Source organism: Leishmania infantum, chromosome 15 (assembly GCF_000002875.2).
Source record: "Leishmania infantum JPCM5 genome chromosome 15".
Lineage (NCBI taxonomy): Eukaryota > Euglenozoa > Kinetoplastea > Trypanosomatida > Trypanosomatidae > Leishmania > Leishmania infantum.
Window position 1 is genome coordinate 286,982 of NC_009399.2, and position 22,247 is coordinate 309,228.

Here is a 22,247-nt window from a genome sequence, read left to right on the forward strand (position 1 = left end):
ACGGGAATTCTCTGCCTTCAAGAGTTGCAGCGACAGCATCCGGCTCCTTCAGCATCACTTCCCTTACAGACGACTCGTCGCGCACGTTGGCAACGCGGCAAGATGCACGACGGCGCAGTTTCCTCGACCTGGACGATGACGTCTTCAATTACGTCTGCTCCTACGTGCCGGTCAATGACCTTCTGCGCAACGTGGCCGTCGCGAGCCACGACACGCGGCGCCGCGTTTCAGCGAACCACGCTCTCTGGCAGCAGCTCTGGATGCGATACCTGCTATTCTTTTTCAACGCCTTGATTCCAGCCACAGCGGCAGCCGCCGACTGGGCGTCGTCGCCGGCGGCACCGACTCGTGGACGATGGGGAGTGGCGCCGCCGGACGCGATGGGCATGCTTCACACCACCGCTACAACGCCACCCAGTCATGACAGCGTCTGGCACCTCTATCACTTTCACCACTCGGCAGAGGCGAAGCCGCACGTGGTGCAGCTCGAGAAGCTGCACATTGTGCGCGAAGACATCGCCGACCCGGCAGCCGCGGTGTCACCCACCTCGCGCTGTGCTCCCAGCGAGTTAAGAACGGCGGAGGTCCAAGCACAGCTGCTGAGCTTCGCCCAGGCGTGCGCTACACAGACGGTGGCGCGGAATCTCACGTACATGACAGCCCCGTCCTCTCCCTCCTCCGCCTCCCCGCCGCCCAGCGCCCGACCTGAAGGGGTGCCACAGGGCGAAACCTTCGCGCACGGCAGCACCTTGCATGTGCTTAAACAGCAGCAGCGGCAGGCGGATCGGCTACAACGGGTATTGCACTTCCTTCTCTCCGCCACCGGTCACCGGCCGCGCTTTCACGACCGGCTCTGGGGGGCCACCAACGACGCTGAAAGAGAGTTCATCCGGAAGGCGCGCAGAGGGGCGGCGTCCACGGACACGAAGCCGGCCAAGCGGCGAAATCCCCTGAGTCCGTCGTCGTCGCTTGCAGCGGCAGCGCCGCACTCGCCGCCAGCGCGGGTCCGCCCGATGAGCTGGATCGACGACCAAGAGACCTCTGTCAAGGTTCTTCTCTTTGACGACGACACGCGCTCCGTCGGCGACGCCGCAGCGGTGCAGGAGGAACGCTCCAAGTTGCTGGCGTCCATCGCAAAGAACTGGCGCACCGCCTACGCTTCCCACTTCTACCCATGCGTGGCGAACGGCAGTGAACCGGGAAGTCCTCTTCCGCGCTTCCCTGCGTCCAGCTTCCCCGTCTCCGCTACTGCAGCGGCGACAGCGGGTGGGGGAGCGGCGTCGCCTGTGCCCGATGCCGAGCGCAGCCGCCGGGAGCAGCAGCTAAACGGAGGACACGTCACATGGGAACAGGTGTACCGTCGTTTTCGGGACGGCAGCAGCGCCACCATTCGTAGCACCGCGCGTATGCAGCACCAGGCGGCGGCGCAGAGAGGAGATGTGGGCAGCGACGACGACGACGCGGCCATCCCCTCCTCGAGCAATCCCCTCTTCGATCTGCACCTGCTCGGCTACGAAAAGCGCAAGCAGGTGTACGCCGCAATGCTGGCCAGCACCGTCGAGGTGCCGGAGGGCATGGGCGCGTTCTTTGGCACGTGTGTCTCCGAGTCGTTCTTGCGATGGTGGTGCTGGCGGAACCGACGACGCACGGAGGCAAGTCAGGCACTCGTGGCGCCGCCGGCCAACGCTGTCGGAGATGATCGCGGAAGGCTTCCAGTGCGACGCCACATTGCGCTCGCTCCTTTTACCGCCGCCTGCGATGACGCGTCGCCGCCGCGGTCGCTGTGGGTGGTGCGAGTGGCCGCCAGAGACCCACACGACGACATCGGGAGAGGCGAGGCGGAGGACGAGTCCGTCACCTACAGCTCCTCGTATTCGGACGTGAGCACGACGACGAGCAACACCAGCAGCCACACGCTTGCCTCGTCCTCCATCCGCTTTTCGGAGGAAAGAGAGGAAGAGAACGAATTCAGCACAGCAGAGGATTCAAGCGAGCTCGAGACAGCCCACGCCGTGGCCGCGGATGAAGAGCCACACGTCGCGACAGCAGAGGCATCGTCTCCGTCACAGACACCGCCTACGCCGTCCTACCACCCGCCCGTAGCGGTGCTCTTCCCCCTTCCCCACATGTTTACGTACTGGTTCATGATGCACCATGTCTCCTTCTACAGTCACCAGGTATACAGGCGCATGTGGGGTGATCAGGAACTCACCATCGCCGTGTGGAGCCGTATCCTCAGCCCCACAGGACACAGCGCTGAGTGTCGCCTCTTCTACTCGCTGCGATGTGCAACGTTTCCGCGCATGTTCACGAAAATGATGTTCACGCCTGGGGTGCTGCCATCGCTGACGCTGCAGGGAAAGATGTCGGAGCGCTCGCCGTACTGCTCCCCGTCGTCGTCGTCGGCATACGACTCGCAGTCGTTATCTGCTGATGCCGACGGTAATGCCGGCAGCACGCCCGGGTCGTCGTCCGCGTCGACGGGTGACAAACCGGTGGACAGTCGGCAAATCTACGACCTCTTCTGGACCGGCTTTGGGCGTGTGGAGGTGGACTCTGGGCCGACCATCTCACGGTCGAACATGGTGCGCCTGCGCATCGCGCTCGGGCTGCCGGTCGACTTTCCAATGGGGCTTCTGTGGAATGTGGTGATGTTCGCCTCAGGCATTGGCCCTCTCATTCTTAAAGAGCACCGGCACTCTCTTCACTTCAACTACGCCAAGACATTCACCGACGTCGTGGCGGACGAGTTCGGTGAGCTCGCGTGCTTCGGCCTCGGTGCCCAGTCGCCCAGCAGGAGGAACGACTCCACAGCGATGGCGAACCCGCTCGATGCAGAGGCGGTAATGTGGGGGCGACACGCCGTATCCGCAATGGCACCCGCAGTGGGGCAGGGGCAGGTCGTACGAACCGCCGGCAACAATCAAGAGACGCCCGAAGCTGACGAACAAGCGGTGAATGAACTGGATCCTGCACATCACGACACCTCTTCCGACCCGACACCTCTCACGGGCATCACAAACTGGTCGTGGGACCTGGACTCCGAGTTTAGCAGTGACGAGGCCTACTGGTCACTTCCCGGCAGCGACGTCTCCTCCGGATACCAGTGACCCCCCCTCCCGAACTTGATGACGGCGCGCATTGCAATAGTGAGCTCATAAGCACCGCTGAGTGATACCTCTGTTTCACTGCCTTGTACCACGTCAATCGTTTCTGTTTCGTGCGCATGTAAGCATCGGGAGAGGCGAGGGAAGCACCCCGTTGCGTGTATGTGTGTGTGCGTGCCGCGTCAACGTGATTGAATGAGCTGGGGAGAGGGAAGAGGAATCAGCGAGAGTGCGTAAAAGATGGGTGAAGGGCCGGGGGGAGGCAACGATGGGCGCGTCTGCGCGTCTTCTCCGTCAGTCCACCGCCCCCCCCTCTCCCCTCCCGTCTACCTCAGGGCAGGCACATATCACCCATGTCCTCCCCTCCCCATCCGGCCACGCTTGCTTTACGTGCAAAATGCTGCCCAATTACCAGCGCATAAAAAAGTAGAAGCAACTACCCGGTCATCGCAGCGATGCACGAGATGAACTCGATCGCGAGGGCGCGCCAGCCCTTCCGCCTACTGTGGATTTCGCTCCACACGTACAAGCACACCAATGATGGGAAGACACCACCAAGGCCGCAGAAGCACGCGTTTTGCAGGGGACGCTCAACCCTGTACCGCACGCACACGCAGCCTTCTCGCAGGTGCTGGTGCACCGGGGCGCTCTCTCCAGAGTACGGTGGGTGGTGTTCAAGTCCAGCGAGCCAAGTTAAACGGGCGTTCCCGGCTGCTCCCTTGTGTGTGTGTTCCCATGTTTTCGTGTTCGTTACCGCTGTGTTGCTCTCTCTCTCTCTTTCCCCCTCTCCTCGCCGTCTGTCGTGCGACTGCGCTATGCACGTCCCCACCACCTCTCGTCTCTCCATGTCGTCTGTGGTTTTGGTGCATCCATATCATTGCCGCGTGCAGAGCCCGCACCGCAGAAACTCTGTGTTGGTACACACGTATACAAGCACACAAGGGCGAGTGCGCGTATGGTATGCGTGCAAGCCGCACCCCGCACCCCCTTCATCGCCTCTCCCTCGCCCCGTCGATCCGTCCGCAGAAGCCGTTTCTTGTAGTGGCGCCCACCAACCTTGACAATGACCCGCACGGCATCGCTTCTCGTCGCGCGCCTGTAGCATCTCAGTTGCCCATTCGGGAAGCTCTCGCCGCGCCTTTCACTGTGCGGTCGTTGTACACGCCGGTTCGCGGACTCCGCCCTGAGTGTCGAACCGTCCGATGTGCGAGCAGCAGCAGCAGCCAGGATGTGGGTCATGTGAACGACTATGACTTAGCTGCTGATGTGGTTGAAGTGCGGCCTATTCGCACCATGCAAGACCTGCACACCACGCTACTGGGGTTTGCCCGCGCTGCGGCGACGCCGTTCACGTCGCGCCAAGCATCCTTGCCGCACAAAGTAAGGGCAGCGGCGTGGTCGTCGTCGTCATCATCAGCAGCAGCAGCAGAGATGCACAGAGAGGTCGTACTCCACTCGACACTACTCCGCGACTCCAGCAGCCAGTCTTCCGTTCCAGTTACCACCCCGGAAGGTCGTCAGGCGAACTCGTTTGCCGCGTCTGCGGTGCCGAACGGCGAGCGTCACCTTCTTCACCGCCTCCTCCTGCATCGCCGCGAAGGGCGACGGCGCGAACGTGACGCTGCCTCACGGAACGCGGCAGATGGCCCCGGCTTTCCGCCGTCCTCGTCTACACGGGAGGCGATGTCTGCGTCAACGCCGGCATCGACGCCAACCTTTACGGGGGCACCATGGTACCGTGCCTTCCAGCTGTTCAGTGAGGCGGTTCAGCAGCACCACGTGTCGCCAACGGCGCAACACTTCAACCTGCTTCTATACATTGCCCAGCAGCACGCACTATGGGGCCGGGTGGACGACGTGGAAGAATTTTGGGCGCGTCTGCTGTCTTCTGTGCAGCAGCTGCGACGAGAGAAGATGCGTGACAAGCGAAGGGCGGAGCAAGCGGAATGGAAAGGCGGGGAGAGGGTCGGACGACACAGGACGACGCCAGAGTTGGCGCAGCTCACGTCGTCGTCTCTATCGACACACACACCACCAGCATCGGCGTCACCGTCATCCTCCATCGCCACCCCCACCCCTGCCATAACGGCAGCCGCTACGACGCGGCAGATGGACGAGCTGAACGAGATGGAGCAGGCCCTCATGCCCAACGCGCAGACATATGAGTTGCTGCTCGGGGGCGCGCTGGCACGGGGAATGTGGGGCCGCGCACTGGAGTACTGTGCACTGCGCACTCGCAGTGGCGTTGCGATGATGACCGACGTCTCAGTGCGTCAAGTACTGCAGGCGTACATTCTTGCAGGGGCATCTGGCGCCGTCACTCACGCCACCAGGTCCCACACAGAGGCATCGCCATCGAGTCCCGCGCCGTATCGACCGAGGACAGATGAACGAGGACAGCTCCTTCGCGCGGCGGCGCAACCGCAGCGCAGCAGCAACCACTCCACCGCTCAAGGCGGGTCTGCACAACAGTCTTATTGGTCCGCCGCGTTACATTTTTTTCGGAGAAGCTTCCACCGAGTCTCCAGCATGCATACGGTGTGGTGCATGGTAACGCTGCTGCACCGCGCTAACCACCCGGCAGAGCTTGTGCGTGTGGTCAGAGAAGATTGCGAACGGTTGGTGCAGAGATCCCTACGATCCCTTGCCGCTCATGCGTTGACCTCCGTCGAGAGAGCGGCACTGTTGCAGACGCTAAAGATGGTGAGTGACGCGGCTTGCGAGCTCGGCGACTGGTGCACAGCCCTGCAAATGCTGCGCGAGGCTGTGGAGCTGCGCCATCAGCTGCTCTCTGAGCGCACTGCATTGTTGGAACAGCTCTGGGGTGTGCCACACCCGTCAGGCGAGGCGGGCATGCCGTTTGCCGCTGTCGCGGGCGGAGACGCTGCAAGTGGGGCCCCAGGTGCACCGCTGTCTCACACCACCACTCAGCATCTTGCATCACCGGACCTGATTGGGGCCGGGAGCAGCGACGAGGACGCCCGTCTCGATGAGGTGCATCTTTCCCAGTATGTTCTCAAGAACACCCTCCACACACTACGGCGCGTGCGCCGCTACGCGCAGGTGATCGATCTGTACAGGGACACCCCGGGCCCACCTGCAGCAGCCGTTGATGCGGCGGCGGGCGCAGCACGCGAGGAAGAGGATGACGATGGCACTGTGGTGTGGCGAAGCATGTGGACGCCGAGTGCGGTGGGCTACGTGGCGCAGGCAGCGCTGGCGGTGCGAGATCTGGGCTTACTTCTGGAGCTCTGCGGACTGACACCCCACGGTTTGGAGATTGCGACGGGCAACGCAGCAGTGAGCTTGAGCACCCCTACCGAGGTCTACGATGCCACCCTGCGCCTTATCCAGTACCACATTGTCCGCCAGCGCTGTGAGGAGGAGAAGTCGGGCGTGGGCCCGAGCACGGCTGCCACAGCAGCAAAGGGACGCGATAGGTTGCAGTGGGATGTCCTCTCGCAGCGCGTGTACGGCGTGTACCGCAAACGTGCCCTTCGCACGCTCGCGGAGGAGACGTCGCCGTTCCACGTGTACCTGGAGCGCACGTGCCATGCGTTGTCGAGTGGGGGTGAAGGTCGTGCAGCCGTCGCGCGCAGCGCGACAGCAGTGGCTGCGGTAGCTGAGTTTGATGCACCACTTCTCTCCTCCTCGCACAACTCACTCATACAGCTTCTAGCGCAGTCCCTCCAGAGCGGCGTCGATTCTTCAACTGTCACCACCTCCCTTCAAGAGGAGGCACTGAAGCAACTGCAGCGCATCCGCCGTCCCGACACCCTGGCCATCGCACTTGTCATGGACATTTTACGCGTCGAAGCATTCCAGCGCCGCTTCTCCGGCGAGGAGGCGCAGTCGCTGCTTGCAGCAGTCCAGCAAGTGTTAGACACCATTCTAGCGGAGCAGCACATCGAGTCCATCCAGCTGCTGTCAATGTCGCCGCATGGCTCAGCTACTCACGGGCCCAACGGCAGCGGCAGCGCACAGTCACAGCAGTCATTGCGCTACCATCGCTGCCGGTCAGGCTCCGCCTCCCTCGCCGCCTCCAGACCTGGCGCGGCAGAAGTCGGCTCGAAACTCACGCCAGCGCAGCTCGCGTCTCTCTCCACGCTTACTGCCGCTGCCGTTCACATGAGCTTCGACATTCTGGCGCGTGTGCAGCCGCTGACCCTGCTGGCGTACATTCCCGCCTGTGTGGAGCTGGCGTGGTTGCCCAGCGCTGCAGCGCCGGCACAGCTGCAGCTTGCACAACAGGCGGTCGTGCAGTGGGCAGACGAAGAGCTCAAGAGGGGTGCCATTCTTGCCGCCGAACCTCAGCGCGCCGCCATGGCCCAGATGAGGTCTGCTGCTAATGGCATTGTCGGCAGTGGTGGCGCTGCTGCTACGCGCAGTGACGCGATGGACGCCAGCCCAGCCGCGATTCAAGCAAGTGGGAGAAGCGCCGTGGCGCACTTTGTGCTCACGTACACACAGTTCTTCTCTCGCAAGGCGATTACATCTAGTGGGACTCCACCACTCGTCGCGGGGTCGTCCACCGCGGCGGCGGCAGCGAGTGGTCGCGCTGTGCTGGACGCCGCTGCCCAGATACTGGTGCAGCTTCAGCGAAGCAAGCCGGGTCACCCGCCCACCGCTGCCATGTCTGCATTCATCTCAGCCCTTCGACACGCGTGGACGGTGAAGACATCCCCTGCCCATGGACCGCTGCCTCTCGAGACGACGTTGCTGCACAATGCGGAGCTGGAGCCGGTGGTAGTGACCTCTCTCAACGCGGTGGTGCAGCAGGTGGGTGCGTCCACGGTGGGTCGCTGGACCATGTGGGGCGACTGCGTCGACATGCTCATGACCTACATGGACTCACCGCTCGCCACTACGCGGCGACGAGGGACACAAATGGAGAAGGGGCCAGCGGCGGTGATGCAGTCTCGCCCTGATTCGTGGAGACGGGCAGAGGCGACGTACGAGACCTTGCGTGTGCTCCACATGTTCATCCGCCTGTGCGACAAGGCCGAAACGGGGTTCGTGGAGCGCGTGACGATGGACTGGCTACTGCTCGGCGCCGATAGTACGCGTAGCAGCAGCACCGGAGGCGGTGAATGTGCTTATCGTGAAAGCAGCGATAAGGACGCATCGCGGCACAGCATGGTCATCACGCCGGTGGAACACCTGCGGTGCTTGTGCGAACTTGCTCACAAGCAGCTGCGTCGCGCTCCGCCGGCGCCGCACGAGCCTTTTTCACCGCCAGAGCTGGAGTCGATGCAGCTGCTGCTGGATGCACTGACATGGGCGTGTCGGCGGCAGGCGAAGCCTCTCGTGCGCCGATTGTACGGGACTCTTGCCCCGTGGCTCGACACACTCCTTCAGGATGCTGCCCTGCCGCCACCGCCACCGCCAACAAGCCGCGCTCGGTCTGTCGCTGCCGGTGCTGAGTCAGCTGTAGAAAAGGGGGAGCTGCTCCATCAGCAGCTGAGCCGCCTGCGTGAGACGGCACTCACTGCGTGCATGACAGTGGCGCAGTGTCTCTCAAGCGGACCTCGTGTGGAGGTGTTGCAGGATTGGCAGCTGCAGCTTCGCGCACTTCGGCAGCTGACCAATCAAGGAAACGGCCCAGTCCCACTATCGGACTTCGGCAGCCAGCGGAAGGCGGCGGCTCTCATCGATGGTATCGCCGCCGTCGCCGTTAAGCTGAAGCGAACCTGGCGCTACCTCCTGACGGAGCTCGCCCTCGACAGTCACCGAGCGGTCTGTGAGGCGCGCCGGCGGCGAAGCGCATCATCGTCACTGCAGCCTTTGCAGCTGCCAGAAGCCGTCCTGCGCCACAGGAAAGATGTTGAAGACGCCGCTGAGTCATTTGCGGCGTGGTGCAGCGCAGAACTGCTGCCACGGCTGGTCCTCTCGTGCTTGCGTGCATGTGTCGAGCATGAGGCGCTTAGAGGTACCGCGCCTACCATCGCGCCACCACCCGGTGCGACGCCTTCGTCGCCGCGTGCCCTTGTGACGGCGGCATTGCACAAGGTGGTCGACGCCGTTTGGGATGTCGACTTCGCTGCCTTTGTGTGGAAAGTTAACTTTTGCGCACGCGAGGGGGTCGATGACGATGGCGCGCGCGTGCAGACGCTGGCAAGGCTGCGCACTCGCGGCTATCGCACCCTCAGCATGGAACTCTGCTGGCCAAATCCGGACGGCGCATCACAGCGGCTGGCACGTCACCTCCATATTTGGATCCTCTTCGCCGTTCACGGCGCCCCGGTGCGGGCGGCGGTGGCAGCGCTTTGCCGCGACCTTGCCACCCTCGACGTCTTTCAAGGCACACGGCGTGCCACGGCATGTGCGGCCGCTCAGTCAGGTGAATCAGCGGCCGGCTGCACCGCCACCGCGGCCTCGTCGATGCCGTTCTTTCTCTTCTTCGCACAGGAGGTCGACACGCTCACCGAGGCGAAAGTTGCCGAGGCGCTTTCCTATGCCAGCTGTGCCAACTCCGCTGCCAGCGCCGCTGCTGCTCCTGCTGCCGGCATCGATGGCTCATCATCGCATGTGGCGGAACTAGCGCGGATGGCAGACGGCCGCACTGCTATGGAGCACCTCACGAAGCCCCTGGCGCACTACACCCCGTCGGTGCTGCGCGTCGTGCAACAGGCGGCGCAGTGGGTGCTGTACCTCACTCTCTGCGAAGGTACGACGGACGTGCAGGCCGCTGGAGGAGTCGCGGAGGCGGTTCACGCGCATTCGTCTTTCCTTTTGTCCGTGGTGGCTCAGAAACCTCGATCTGTGGGCTGCGCTGCCACGGGCCGCGCCGCCCTTCCTTCTGCGCTGCTGCTGCGTCGTTGCCTGGCCTGGACAGGGCAGGCGCACGCCTACCATGCTCTCCTGCGTGTGATTGAGGCGACGGCGCATGAGACGCTGAGGGAGCCAGAGGCGGTCGTGTACGTCTTTCGCTATATGGAGCGACTTGGCCGCGCAGCAGAGGGTGCAGACGCGGCAACGGGAGACGGCGAGACCATTCTAAGCCCCAGCCCCGTGGAGGCGTTTCTGGCCTTCTACATGAGCTCTAACACTCTGCGCCGCGCGTCGCCAGTGAGTGAGCGGGTATGTCTCGCTGCTCTGCTCGCATGCGCCGCGAACATGCGCAGAGACGACGCGGCGGCGTCGCCACCCACCGTTGACCTCCTCACGTTGCTCACCGCCTTCACCCACGTCGTCTCGGACCTCCTTGTCACCGAGTGGCAGCAGGGCCGCCTCTCCCCGCATCAGTCCGCTGTCTTGACGGAGTGGATGCTACGATTTCTCTGGGGAGGGGTACCGGTTTCGCCGATGGACGCAAGCACCGCCTCTCTGGAGCGCTACGGGGTTGTCACTGCTGCGGCCGCCGATGGCAACGTCGCCGTCGTCGCCTCCGCAGCATTACCGCTGCGCAGGGCCTCGATGCAGTGGCTGCTCGTGACGCGTGGCACCATTGTGCCCCCGCCGCTACGGGACGAAGGGGCTGAAGCATCGAAGCTATCTGCTTGCGCGGCGGATGATAGCGCACCACAAACACCACCATCACAAGCTGCTGCTTCTGCGGAGCGCATTGCCTCTCTCGTGACAGCGCTGGACCGGGCAAGCCAGCGTTTTGCAGCATGTTTAGGTGGGGTGGTTGTATCGCCTAGCGCAGCAGCTGCACTACGCGGCGACTCCTCCAGTATGTTATCAAGGGAGAGCCTGGCCAGTGAGCTGCCGCCGCGCCATCTGTCCATAAGCTCTCCATCTGCTGATGCGAATCTCGTCCGCACGGTGCTACAGCAGCTTTCCACCCGGCACGCCGCTCAGCAGCTGCTGCACCGCTACCAAAGCTCTCGCGGTGCGCTGCGTTCGCCGGTGCGGGTGCGGGACACGGAGGCGGAGGTGCTGGTGCAAGTGCTACCGGAAGACGCACGCGATAGCGCCAAAGCGACCCTGCGAGGCGGTGCGGACCCTGCCGCCTCCTACGACAGCGACTCGGCGCGTGAGGCCTCGAGGAAGATGGCAAGAAACCACGCTCGACGGTCGGTGCGGCTGACCCCTGCAGCGAATGAGGAAGAGGCAGCGGAGCTGGAGAGCTGGCTAGACGCGGCCGTTGCAAGTCTGACATCCACGACACCGGGCCTCGCGCCCCCACCGCCTCTGCCAGTGATATTGCGGTGTTCAGAGCAGGAAGGAGGTCGCACTTGGAGAACACTTTACATGCAGCTCCTATCCGTCACCAAGAACGTGCATCAAGGCCGCGAGGAGAGGACGCACAGCGCGGCACGCGCGTCAGAAAGCCTGCACAACCTCGACGGCTACGTTCGGCGTCGCGCTGTCATGCTGCGCCCTGCGTTGCTGCGGTTGATGTCGAATCTGGCTGGCACCTCCAGTCGTCTCGATCCAGCGTCCCCCAGCCCAGATAATGGCGTCGGCCCGTGTGTGTGCTCGCTACTTCTTATGTGCTATGTTCTACTCCCACTGCGGTCACTACGGCCGCCGCCGTCGCTGGCGGAGGTGTTGGCAGTGGTGCGTCAAGAGTTGTGGAGGCTTCTCGTCACCTGTAGCAGTGCGAGCGGAGCGGGCGAGTGCGCGCCGCACGTATTTGGATATCTTCCCCGCACCCCTTACAACGCGCTCGTACAGCTCTGTGTGCGTCCGTTGATGCTCGAAGCACTCCCACAACTCCGCCTCCCCACCTTCGCCAGCAGTGAGTCCGGGGCAGCGGCGTTTGAGGCCGTCGCATTTGGGCTTCTTCTGGTGCACCGCGTGAGCGCAGACGTGGTTGAAATCCGAGCGCTTTCCTCCACCTTGGCGGATACGGCGGCGATATACGCATCTCACCGCAGCACGGTTCCAGACGCGAATGCCGTGAACACGCTGCAGCAGACCGCACGCGAGCTTCTCCACCTCGCTGGTCAGGAGCTTTACCATCTTCACACCAGCTTCGGCTTAGCGGCATCTTCGCCAGAGCTACTGCAGATGCTGTATAGACGGCTCGTGCGTGCCTGGATGCAAGCGGGGGTCTTGCTCGGCGACGCGCGCTCGCTACTGTGGTGTGGCCAACGCCTCACCGCTTGGTCGCTGCAGAAGCAGCAGGAAGCGACAGCGTTGGCGTGGATCGCCGAGGGATACGGTGCGGTGTCAGCCAGCACCGCGCAGTCCAGTGAAGTGGTCGAAGCTGATGCTGCTACGGAGTGGCTGTGCGTGCTACCTGTCGCTGTGTTACTTGCGGCGGTCTGCAGTCCCGCCCTCCGCAGCAGCACAAGGATAAGCGAGGCGCTGTCGTCGCTTGCCTCTGTGCTGCCTCTTCCCCAAAGTATCCGCGACACCGCTTCCAACAGCCAATACAGCAGCGTTGTGGTTGCGGCGGACGAGTATGTCAGCTTGTTTCGCCACTGGCAGCAACTGCTGCAGGGACATGTGACTGAGGCGGCCAGCAGGTATCGTGGTTGTCACCATCAGCACTGGCTTTCGTGTCACAGTCCTTTCGCCGTCATCCTTCACGGCAGCGTGCCTGCCAATGCGACTCCGGCACTCATGGAAGAGGTGCGTCGGCAGGTCGAGGAGTACCTCGCCGGTTCAGCGACCTGGTATCCGCCGCAGTCGCAGCAGGTCACACCCGTGTCCTCCGACGTGGCGCCAGCTCTCGGAGGCGGCGACAGCAGCAGCAGCAGCAGCAGCAGCAGCCATGCCACGATCGCTGCTGCTGACCTTTGTGCAGCCTTTCAATGTGTAAAGGACGCCAGTGAAAGTGACATGCGAGCCTTTATGCGACTCGAGGCGGCGAAGCGCGCTCCTGGCGGCGAGGGCGTTGTCAGGGGGGCGCTGAAGAAGGCGCTGGAAGTGCAAGCGGCGTGGCGCCTCATTCATCGTGCAGCGCTGCAGGAGCGTCAGCAGTGCGGCTCAGGGAGCGGTGCTGCCGCCCCGTGGACGCCTTTGGTGCCGCCTGCGGCATGGCGAGCGTACCTGCTGAATCTCCCCCCGGTAGTGCCCCACTCCGTGCACTTCGTTCCAATGGCTGTGACGGAGGTGCTCATGTTGCAAAGCTGCACTACATGGACGGAGGGGCTGGCCGTGCTCGAGCATTCACTAAGGACGCTGCATCGCTCTGGCGCCACGCCTGTGCAACAATACATGGCGCAGCTCTTGCTGGAACGGGTGCGGCGCACGGAGGGGAGCGCTGAAGGGTTCAAGGCAGCTGATGGAAGAGTGGAGGAGCACCATTTCTGTACCGAGCTGGAGACATACACGTACACTGTGCTGCAGCAGCAGCCCACCGAAGAAGAAACGAGCGGAGGAAAGCAGGTGGCGTTTCCACGTTGGCGTCTGTGGTCGCAGCACATGGCACAGCGTTCGACACACGGCACGGCGGCGCTGGTGTGCCGCATCGTTGATCTCATGTTTATTCATCACATGCGGACCACTCGCGCCTCGGCGCGCGACACCATCACTTTCTCGCCTTCTGTGTTGGCGAAGCACACCCTCATGGAGGCCCTGCGCTGCGGCGTTCACGACCCTGCTTTGACCCGCGTTCTTTTCCGTCTTTTCTGGGCTGAGCAGCACCGCCGCGTCGAGGGTGCGCACGTGTTCTTGTCCGCGCTGCGGGCCGCCAAGCTGGCGCGGAGCGACGCACTCGCGCTGGAAGCGATGCTAACGTATTTACGGGTTTCCGACGCAAACGCGGCCACCACGCAGCGGACGGCAGAGTGGAGCTCGCGTGTTCTGCAGGTCATCAACGCCTGTGAAGCGCGTTCCACCATCCCAGGCTCACGCGTACCTTCCTCGGGCTTCTCCTCTGTCTCTGCGTGGCAGCACCTTAAGGCGGCCGTTGAGGAGGCGGCAGAGCTTCAGGGACCGACGCACCGCTTCTCTGTCGAGGCGCACCGTGCGACATGGAAATCGTGGACAGTGCTGTGTCGCCTGCAGGTAGTGCCCAAGGACGTAGCACTCTGCGTCGTCCATCTCTTCAAGCAGTACGACCGCCTCACCGAGGTGGAGGAGCTCATGGTGGTCACCTGCTATGACATGACGATGGTGCAAGCGGATAGGCGTGTCGGTGGTGGTGATGCTGAAGAGTAGGAGCGCGACAGAGGCAGTTAGCGAGAGAGAGAGAGAGACACACATATGACGGATGTGTGTCACGATGACCAACCAGCACGCTGAGATGTGATATGCGCGTGCGTTACGCGACGGTGGTGCGGGATTCGGTAGACGTGTGTATGCGCGGTTACGCCTGATTTCGTTGTTGTTCGAGTAGACAGCACTTTGCAACCGTGCAGAAAAGCGCACGCCATGCACCCCGCCACCTCTGTCACTGCCCATGTGGCTCCAACCCGTGTGTGAAGGGGAGGGGAGGCCTCTGCGGCACCTCCCAAGGCCACAGCGTACGTGTGCGCTTGTTTGTGCGCCGGACCAAGGAGAGGAGAGTCCGCCCGCCCCCGCTACGGTAGCGCTCGAGGTGTCACGGGGGAAGAAGGGGAGGCGCTGACCAACACGGCGTCTCCCCGTGGCGCAACTCATCCCTTTGCTGATCTCCCATCCCTCCCCCTCGCCTTCTTTGCTGCCAACCACTTGAGAAGCGCTCGTGGATTTGCGCAGCTTTCACTGTGTGCGCGCAGGCACACACGCACGGGACATAACAGATAAAATAGCGCACGCAGGCCCACAGACTCGCCCTTTATCCGCAGATGCTGCGCCGCGCTTACCGCCTGCTGGGCTCCACAAATCGATACACGGACGGGTCCGGGCGGGCGCTGGAACCAAACTCGATTCCTCGCGACCTCTATGTCCAGACAATCAGCAACCGCGCCTACCCTGTGCAAGGCGAGTACTGGCAGCCGGTGACGGCTGGCAAGCCGTCTCCGCACAAGGGCAATGTCATCATATCCGGCGCTGGCGTCGTCGGCCTCACTATGTCGGCCCAGTTCGCTCTGCGTGGATGGCACACAACAGTGATCGAGCGCAGCCCACCCCTGCAGCAAGTGAAGGATAAGCCGATGCAGACTGCGGCGGCAGCGAGCGATGCGTCCGCTGGTGCGGTGGACCTCACCGTTAGTCCATCTCCGCCGTCCCCGCCGCTCTCCCTCCAGCCCTATCGTGGACCACTCCGGCGCCCTCACTTCGGCGCAGCATCTGAGCAGAGCAGTAGCATCAGCGCCGGCAGCCGTGATGACGATGGAATGGCTGGTGTTGCTTCCTCCTCCGGCTTGGCAGAGTCGTCCTCGCCATCGCGGTACAGTCCATTCATCGAGCTGCAGTACGCACTGGTAACACGCCGCGCCTTGGACGCACTAGAGGCGGCGGGGGTGCGACTCCACGCCATCCGCCACTTGGGCGTCAAGGTGCGCGGCGTGATGGACCACCCCGGGGCCTACAACAGCTGGATCACTGCCGGCCTCACCGAGCACCACCCGTTCGCAGTCAACATGCTCTCGATGGATCTGTTCCAGCTGCGCCGTCTACTGGAGGAGCATGTTGCGCACAGTCTGCCGTCAGCGAACCTGCAGGTCTTTTACGAACACGTCATCGAGGCAGTCTACCCTCTGCGTCAGCAACTTGTAGTGTGTCCGTGGGAGAACAGCACTTTGGCGAGGCAGTGGGCGGAGTCCTCCGTCGGCTCTTCGACCTCATCCCCTACCGAGGAGGGTCGCACCGCGCAGCTTGTCGCTGAGGTCCGCCAACCTCGGCGCCAGCCACACACCAGCCTCACTCTCAGTGCCCGGAAGTGGGAGAAGAAGTACGCAGACGACGCTGTAGACTACGACTTGCTTGTGTCGGCCGAAGGCGTGAGCTCACACCTGCGAGACCTCGTGGATGTGGAGGGATTCGTGGCGGATGTGGACATGGGTGTGCGCTGGTGTCTCCTCCGTAGCGACCAGCTCAGCCACGAACACGTGCACCGCTGGTTGCACCGTCGCCGCACGACGGCCATCACGTCGGCGCAATCCTACCACGTCCAGACGGCGCACCAGGTGCCACTCACCCTCGCCTTTCCGCGTATCGAGGGGAGCAACCTCTTCTCCGTCATGGTGTACGCCCCGCAGGGTGAGTTGGCGGGCCTCGACGACGTCGAGATGCTCCGGTACTACCTGCCGGACCTCGCCTCCTCTTCCTCCTCGTCTCCAGCGGCTGCTGAGTTGCGCTCCTTCGTCACCGACGCACAGGCCTACCCCACTGTCTACTGCGAGCAGCTGTACAACACAGTGGGGCTTCCTTCCGCCGTGCTGGTGGGCGATGCGGCGCACACGTGTAATCCCTTCTGGATGCAGAGCCTCGCCCTCGGCCTCGAGGATGGTGCGAACCTGCTGAATCAGGTGGACGCCTACTCCCGACACTTCTACGACGCCGTGAAGCAGTACAGCAACGAGCGTGGCAGCAGCGGCGACGCGCTGCGTGAGCTGACGGACAAGTGCCTCTACTACGAGCGCCGGAAGCACGTGAGCCCGTTCATTCGCTTCCAGAATTCGTACCAGCACTTCATGAATGTCTGTATGCCGCGTGGCTGGAACACGCTCTACGAAGGCTCCGTCAACCACGTCTACTCGCGCAGCATCGAAGATATGCTGAACAGCCGCGGCTACACCTCGTACGACTACGCCGAAAAGCAGCAGGCGAAGCACCGCCTCTTTTACCATCTTGGACGGTTGTACACGTGAGAGGAGACGCGCCTGTGCGTGGGTTCTCGCTCGCCCTCCCATCTTTCTTCGCTGCCGCACCCCATGTTGCGTCATCACACCGGAGAGAGACAGAGACAGAGATGGTGAAAGGGAAATGGTTCGAAAAAGGAGAGGGAGATGCAACTGCTGGCAATGGGTTGTCGACCCTGTCGCCTTAGCCTTCTCTTTTGGGGGAGGGCGTGTGAAGGGCAGCCCACTCGGGAATTATCGGTTGTCGTTGTTGCGGACGTGCGCCTCTCCCTCTCCTCTCTGGCTGCTTCCCGTGCCCTCTTTCCCTTTCTGTCGCTCGCAGTGGTTTTGCTGATTCAAGCAGATGGACAAAGTCATTTGACGCAAGCGCATACGTCCCATACATAGGCGCACGAGTGCGTGGATGCATGTAACACATATGCATGTGTGTGTGTGTGTGTGTCGCTGTTGGTGTGTACGAGATCGGCATGTGGTGATCTCATGACCCCCCCTGCTCTCTCCTCCTCAGTAGAGGCACACTCGATACTGGCGGCAGCACACCTACACGCTGCGGCCTATGGCTGTGAGAAGCACCTCCTCTCCCCCCTTTCCTTGGTCGCAGCAAGCCATCGCCTGTGCTTGCTTTGATACCGGCATACGGGAGTGTATGAGGCATGCGACAGCCAGAGCCACACAAGTGCATCACGAGCACGGCAGACTTTTTTTTTGCCCCTCCCCCCCCCACTGCTGCTGCTGCTTTCCGTCTCCGCCTCCATTCCCTCACACCCTCCAGCGCGCTTGTTGGCATTTCCGTTGTTCTTCACGCTTCACGGACTTACGCACACACGCATCACCACCCCTGTTGCTGGTGTTCGTGCGGGCCGCTCGGTTTACTCGCCCATCCACCCCCTCCTGTCTCAAGCCTTCACCTCTCTTCTTTTTTTTTGTGGGTTCCACGCAGCCGGTCGAGGTGCGGATGGACTCGTCGGCTGGCGGCTTCTTCTTCCCCTTCGGGTCCCCCAGCACGACCGATAGGTGCCCTGGTGCCACCACCGTGGATGCTGCCGATTCCACCAGCTCCACACTGGGCACCGCCGTGCCTTCGCCGCCAATCTGGCCGCCCGCAAAGATATCGACGGCGACCTTTCCGTGGGTTTCCCTGGACTCCGACACGCTGCACGAGTGGGCTGCCGGGTGCTGCTGCGTGGCTCCAAGCAATAATGTGAAGTGCAACCTCTCAACAAAGCCCTTGCAGCTGAAGCTTCGTGCGGTTTTGCCAGCGAGCGCAGAGGGCGCTCCAGGCGAAGCCTCCTCATCCGCGGACGCAAAAAGATCGGACATCTTTACGCTATGCTACCAGACCTCTCCAGAGGTGGACACGCTGACATCCGTGGCCGCCACACAGACGCCAGAGATGACGCCGTCGAGCTCGGCCAAGAGGGAGCGCCGCGACGTGGTACCAGGGCGATACTACGGCGGGCTGAAGGTGTGGTCTTGCGCTGTGTTGCTCGCGGAATACCTCGCCAACCACGCCGCACAGTACCGCAGCCTCTTTGAGGCTGCGGTGGTGGTCGCAGAGCTCGGGTGCGGTCAAGGACTTCCCGGGCTGGCAGCCATGTGCCTCGGAGCGCGGCGCGTCGTGTTTCAAGACTACAACGAGGAAGTGCTCAATGTGTGCACGAAGCCGAACGTGGCGGCCACAGTTTGCGCAAACGAAAGCCTCCAGCTGTCACAAGGCGGCGTTGGTACAACTCCGCTACTGCACGTCAAATTCGTTCACGGCGACTGGGTTGATCTGTCTTGGGAGTCCCAAGGCGCTGCCTCCTCTTCTGCTGGCCTCGAAGCCTTCTGCGACGTCATCCTTGGCTCTGACGTCACCTTTGACAAGGATGCGTGCGACAGGCTTGCCTGCGTCTTGCATCGCTGGCTGCGGCCCTACACAGGAACCGCTATCATTGTGTCAAAGGACTACTACTTTGGCACCAACGGCGGCTACCTGGAGTTCACAGAGTCCGCAGAGCCGTACGGGCTGCGGGTGGAGCTGCTGAAGCGCGTAGACACGGCGGACAAGATGCCGCATGTGGTGCTGCGTGTCACTCACGCGGCATAGAAGAGCCCCTGTTTCTCTCTCCTGTGGAGAGGAGTTCCCGAGATGGATCATGGTGGCTGCTCAAAGCAGTGTTCGCGAGGCCACCCGTCCAAGCGCAGCGCGCGCAGAGGGAGGAAAGTCACCCTGGGGCGTCTGTTATGTTGCACCTACAAGCGAGTACGATCTCGTAAGGGATCATCACTTGATGAGCAAACCACGCCAAAACAAGCAGGAAGGGGCCGGAACGAGTTGATCCTGTGCTGCTCACTTTCTCCGTGTATGTGTACGTGTTTGTGTCCGCGCGTGCGTGTCTTTGCGTGTGCAGTCCGCCGCCGCATGCTCTTCCGCTTCAAAGCAGAAAACAATGAAAATGACTTCATCCAAGAGCGGGTTGCGGTAAAGAGGCGACTCGTCGTGTCTTCCATCTCTACAGCATCCTCTCTGTGTTGCCGCGCCTCCGTTTGTGTGCACGTCAACGCACTTTTCTCGACCTCGTCACGTCCCCCACTCAGACACCAGCGTCGACACCGCTCATCAATCCACGTAGCAAAGCCCCCATGTCCGAGGAGAGCCACCATAGCAAGGACGTCCACGGCAATGCAATCACGCCATTTCGCACGGAACGCACAGAGCGCGACGAGAAGGGCACCTTCCTGGGGTGATAGTAGTCCACCTCTAGCAGCGTTCCTGCCCCGCCGCCGCCGCGCGACGTTTCGGTCGGCCTGGTTCCTTTCTGTCTCATTTCCTTTGTACGTCTCGTCCTCATGGCTGTGTCGGTCGGCACTCCGTGGCACCGCAAGCAGCACTACAGCCCGAATGGGCTGCACGGTGAAGGCCACCTCTTCTACCTCTTCGAGCATGTGACGAAGGTCGAGGGGTCTCTGGGTGTGGTCACGCACCCGAGGAGTCTGTGCACGTATGTGCAGCGTCGTGCGCGGGTGATGGAGGCCTTTTCCATTGTGTCGTCCGCCATGACACGCTGATGTTTGCGCTCAGCGTGCTGAATGCCTACTAGCGGTCCGTGGCGCGGAATATGGTGATCCGCAATGTCACGCTCGTCTTCACCGCCCGCTCGATGGGTAGCCTCAGGATCGAGGTCTGCTTCAACTTGAACGTATACCTCTGCAGCCTCGCGGAGTGCGGGGGCGGCGCAAGCTACCGCTCCCAGCTCCACAAGCCGTACGCGGGCTTTTGCCTCACCGTGGGCGGCCTGGCTGTTGACGGCGCTGGACAGCGGCATCATCGCCGCGAGCAAGTTCACTGTCCCGCTCGATGCGCAGACGGTGGACAAGAGCATCCACTCCTTCATGCTACCCCATATCGCACTGGTGCTACAAGGATGGAACGTGGCAGCTCGTGGCGGTCACACTTCTCTCTTTGTGATGAGCTTCCAGCCCTCGTTGCTGGTGCAGTACCTCCGCGCCGACGAGGCTTTTGGCATCTCCCCCATCCTGCTCAAGATGCTGACGGGCGGCTTCAGCCTTGTGGCGTCGTCCTTCGGCACTATGGTGTCGTGCTTCGCCATCACAGCGGCGTCCCCACCTGACGAAGAAGTAGCTCCCTTCAATGATTCCACGCAAGATGGCCAAGCAGATCGCTGTGGAGGAATATCAGCGAGGGTGTGAGCGGAAGTGGGATGCAGAGGAGAAGGTACAGTACGCGGAGAAGAGTGCGGAGGACAAGCAGGGTGAGGGATAATGTGATGGCGGCTTCCGAGGTACTACCGCGCGCTGCTATCCCCTTCTCCTCAGCCTGTGGTTTGTGCGCACTGCTCTAATAGCCTGCGCCCCGTCGGACACACGAGGAGGAGGAAAAAAAAGACGCAGAAGACGCTGGTACTCCTCTGCCAGCGTGTGTGTCTAGTGTTCTCCCCTCTCTTCTCCCTCCTCTGATTGTCAAGCATCGAAACGAGAGCAAAACCGCCGCATCTGCGCCGCGCGTACCGTTTGCTGTTTTTTTGTTGTTCTCGTTGCTGCCTTGTGATGTACGCCTCACCGTGTCGCCATCGTCGTCGTCGTCTCTCTGGTTTGTTTCGCTAAAAGTGCGTGCTCCTTCCGTTTCCATTTTTTTTTTGGAGGGGGAAGGAGGAGGGCCGAAGGTGCACCACAGCATGACGCTGCCGCCAGTGTGCGTGCTGTGCGGTGCGGTGCAAGCGAGGAGGCAAGACGTAGGGCCTGAAACGCTCTCGGGCGTGTGTAGTGCTAAGCATCAACTGCCAGTGCGGTGGAGAGAGTTCGATCGCTGCTGATCTGTGTGTAGATGTGGGTTTGGGTGTGGATGAGCAGCACAGACACAGCACACGTCTTTCCAATCTTTTTCATCTCGACGCTTCACTGTCGTGTGGGTGTTCGTCTGTGATTAGCTTGTTGTCCTCTGTGTGAGTCTCAACGATTCAAGCAAAGGAGGAGGCCGTGGAGATGGGTGTTTGGGCCAGTTTGAGTGCTGCTCGTTGGATTCCCCTTTCTCAGGTCGATAGTGAAGACTATGCGTGTGGCTTTATGTTGCACGCTCACTGGTGCTCTTGCCTCTGCACACACATAGGCGTTGCGCAACTGGGTCGTTGAGCAGCAGAGGCATCATGCATGCAGACATCATTTGCTTCCTCTTTCATGATGTGTATATCCCCCTTCCTCCCTCATTCTCTTGGTCACCCTTCCTTGTTCTGCTGTGGCGCCGTCCTGTCGGCGCGCGCGCCTTCTCCGCTGACGGCTGCTGCCCACCACACCCCACACACACGCCATCCCCACATGGAAGCACATTTCAGAACAACATCCGTTTCTTGTGCGTATCGATAGCACGTCACACAGCTGTCTTGTTCACACTCGCCAGGACGTTTCCCCAGTTCAAGATGGAGAAACTTGTCCGTGCCAGTATGAACTACACCATCTTTGGCTTGGCCTCTGGTGTTTACTGGCGCGAGCTCACAAAGCATCTCAAGTACGTGAGCAACGGTACCTCGCAGCTGCGCGTCATGCACACCCATTGCTTCGCCCTCGGCAGCTTCTTTTTCTTGTTTGTCCTCCTGCTGGAGAAGTGCTTTGCCCTCACCAAGCAGAAGAACTACAAGAAGTTCTACATCACGTACAATATCGGTCTCGGCATTACGCTCATGATTATGATGATCCACGGCACCCTGACCGTCATGGGAAATGATCAGAACAGCCGTCTCATCTCGTGGACCGCCGGTCTGGGCCACATCTTCTTGAGCGTCGGCTTCGGCTACTTCTATAACGTTCTGCTGAGTGCTGTGCGTGCGTCAGGTGACAAGGCGGGCAAGAAGACGGTCACGGCAAGCCCGTGAGTATTCGGAGGTAGGGGAACCAGCGTGGGAAAGCCCCATCTTTTTTGCCTGCGTTTGCTTTGGCTTTGTGGGTCTTCTAGCGCGCCTCGCCCTCCTGCACACACGAATACACCAAACCGCTCGAAACTTACGCTTTTATTTCTCTT

The 22,247-nt window shown here is 61.8% G+C and overlaps 5 protein-coding genes across 5 annotated transcripts; all 5 read left to right on the plus strand.

Annotated features, from left to right (window-relative positions):
• Nucleotides 1–260: 260 nt before the first annotated feature.
• On the plus strand, nucleotides 261–3,110 carry LINJ_15_0740 (conserved hypothetical protein; the record flags this gene model as incomplete). Its single annotated transcript, XM_001464371.2, has 1 exon — nucleotides 261–3,110. One exon carries the CDS (start codon nucleotides 261–263, stop codon nucleotides 3,108–3,110), a length of 2,850 nt encoding a protein of 949 aa, XP_001464408.2.
• Nucleotides 3,111–4,790: 1,680 nt separating this feature from the next.
• LINJ_15_0750 (conserved hypothetical protein) lies at nucleotides 4,791–14,165 on the plus strand (the record flags this gene model as incomplete). Its single annotated transcript, XM_001464372.2, has 1 exon — nucleotides 4,791–14,165. One exon carries the CDS (start codon nucleotides 4,791–4,793, stop codon nucleotides 14,163–14,165), a length of 9,375 nt encoding a protein of 3,124 aa, XP_001464409.1.
• Nucleotides 14,166–14,773: 608 nt separating this feature from the next.
• Nucleotides 14,774–16,741, plus strand: LINJ_15_0760 (putative flavoprotein monooxygenase; the record flags this gene model as incomplete). Its single annotated transcript, XM_001464373.1, has 1 exon — nucleotides 14,774–16,741. The coding sequence occupies one exon, from the start codon at nucleotides 14,774–14,776 to the stop codon at nucleotides 16,739–16,741; it is 1,968 nt and encodes a 655-aa protein (XP_001464410.1).
• Nucleotides 16,742–17,378: 637 nt separating this feature from the next.
• On the plus strand, nucleotides 17,379–18,821 carry LINJ_15_0770 (conserved hypothetical protein; the record flags this gene model as incomplete). Its single annotated transcript, XM_001464374.1, has 1 exon — nucleotides 17,379–18,821. The coding sequence occupies one exon, from the start codon at nucleotides 17,379–17,381 to the stop codon at nucleotides 18,819–18,821; it is 1,443 nt and encodes a 480-aa protein (XP_001464411.1).
• A 2,557-nt stretch (nucleotides 18,822–21,378) lies between these two features.
• On the plus strand, nucleotides 21,379–22,101 carry LINJ_15_0780 (hypothetical protein, unknown function; the record flags this gene model as incomplete). Its single annotated transcript, XM_001464375.1, has 1 exon — nucleotides 21,379–22,101. The coding sequence occupies one exon, from the start codon at nucleotides 21,379–21,381 to the stop codon at nucleotides 22,099–22,101; it is 723 nt and encodes a 240-aa protein (XP_001464412.1).
• Between the last annotated feature and the right edge of the window lie 146 nt (nucleotides 22,102–22,247).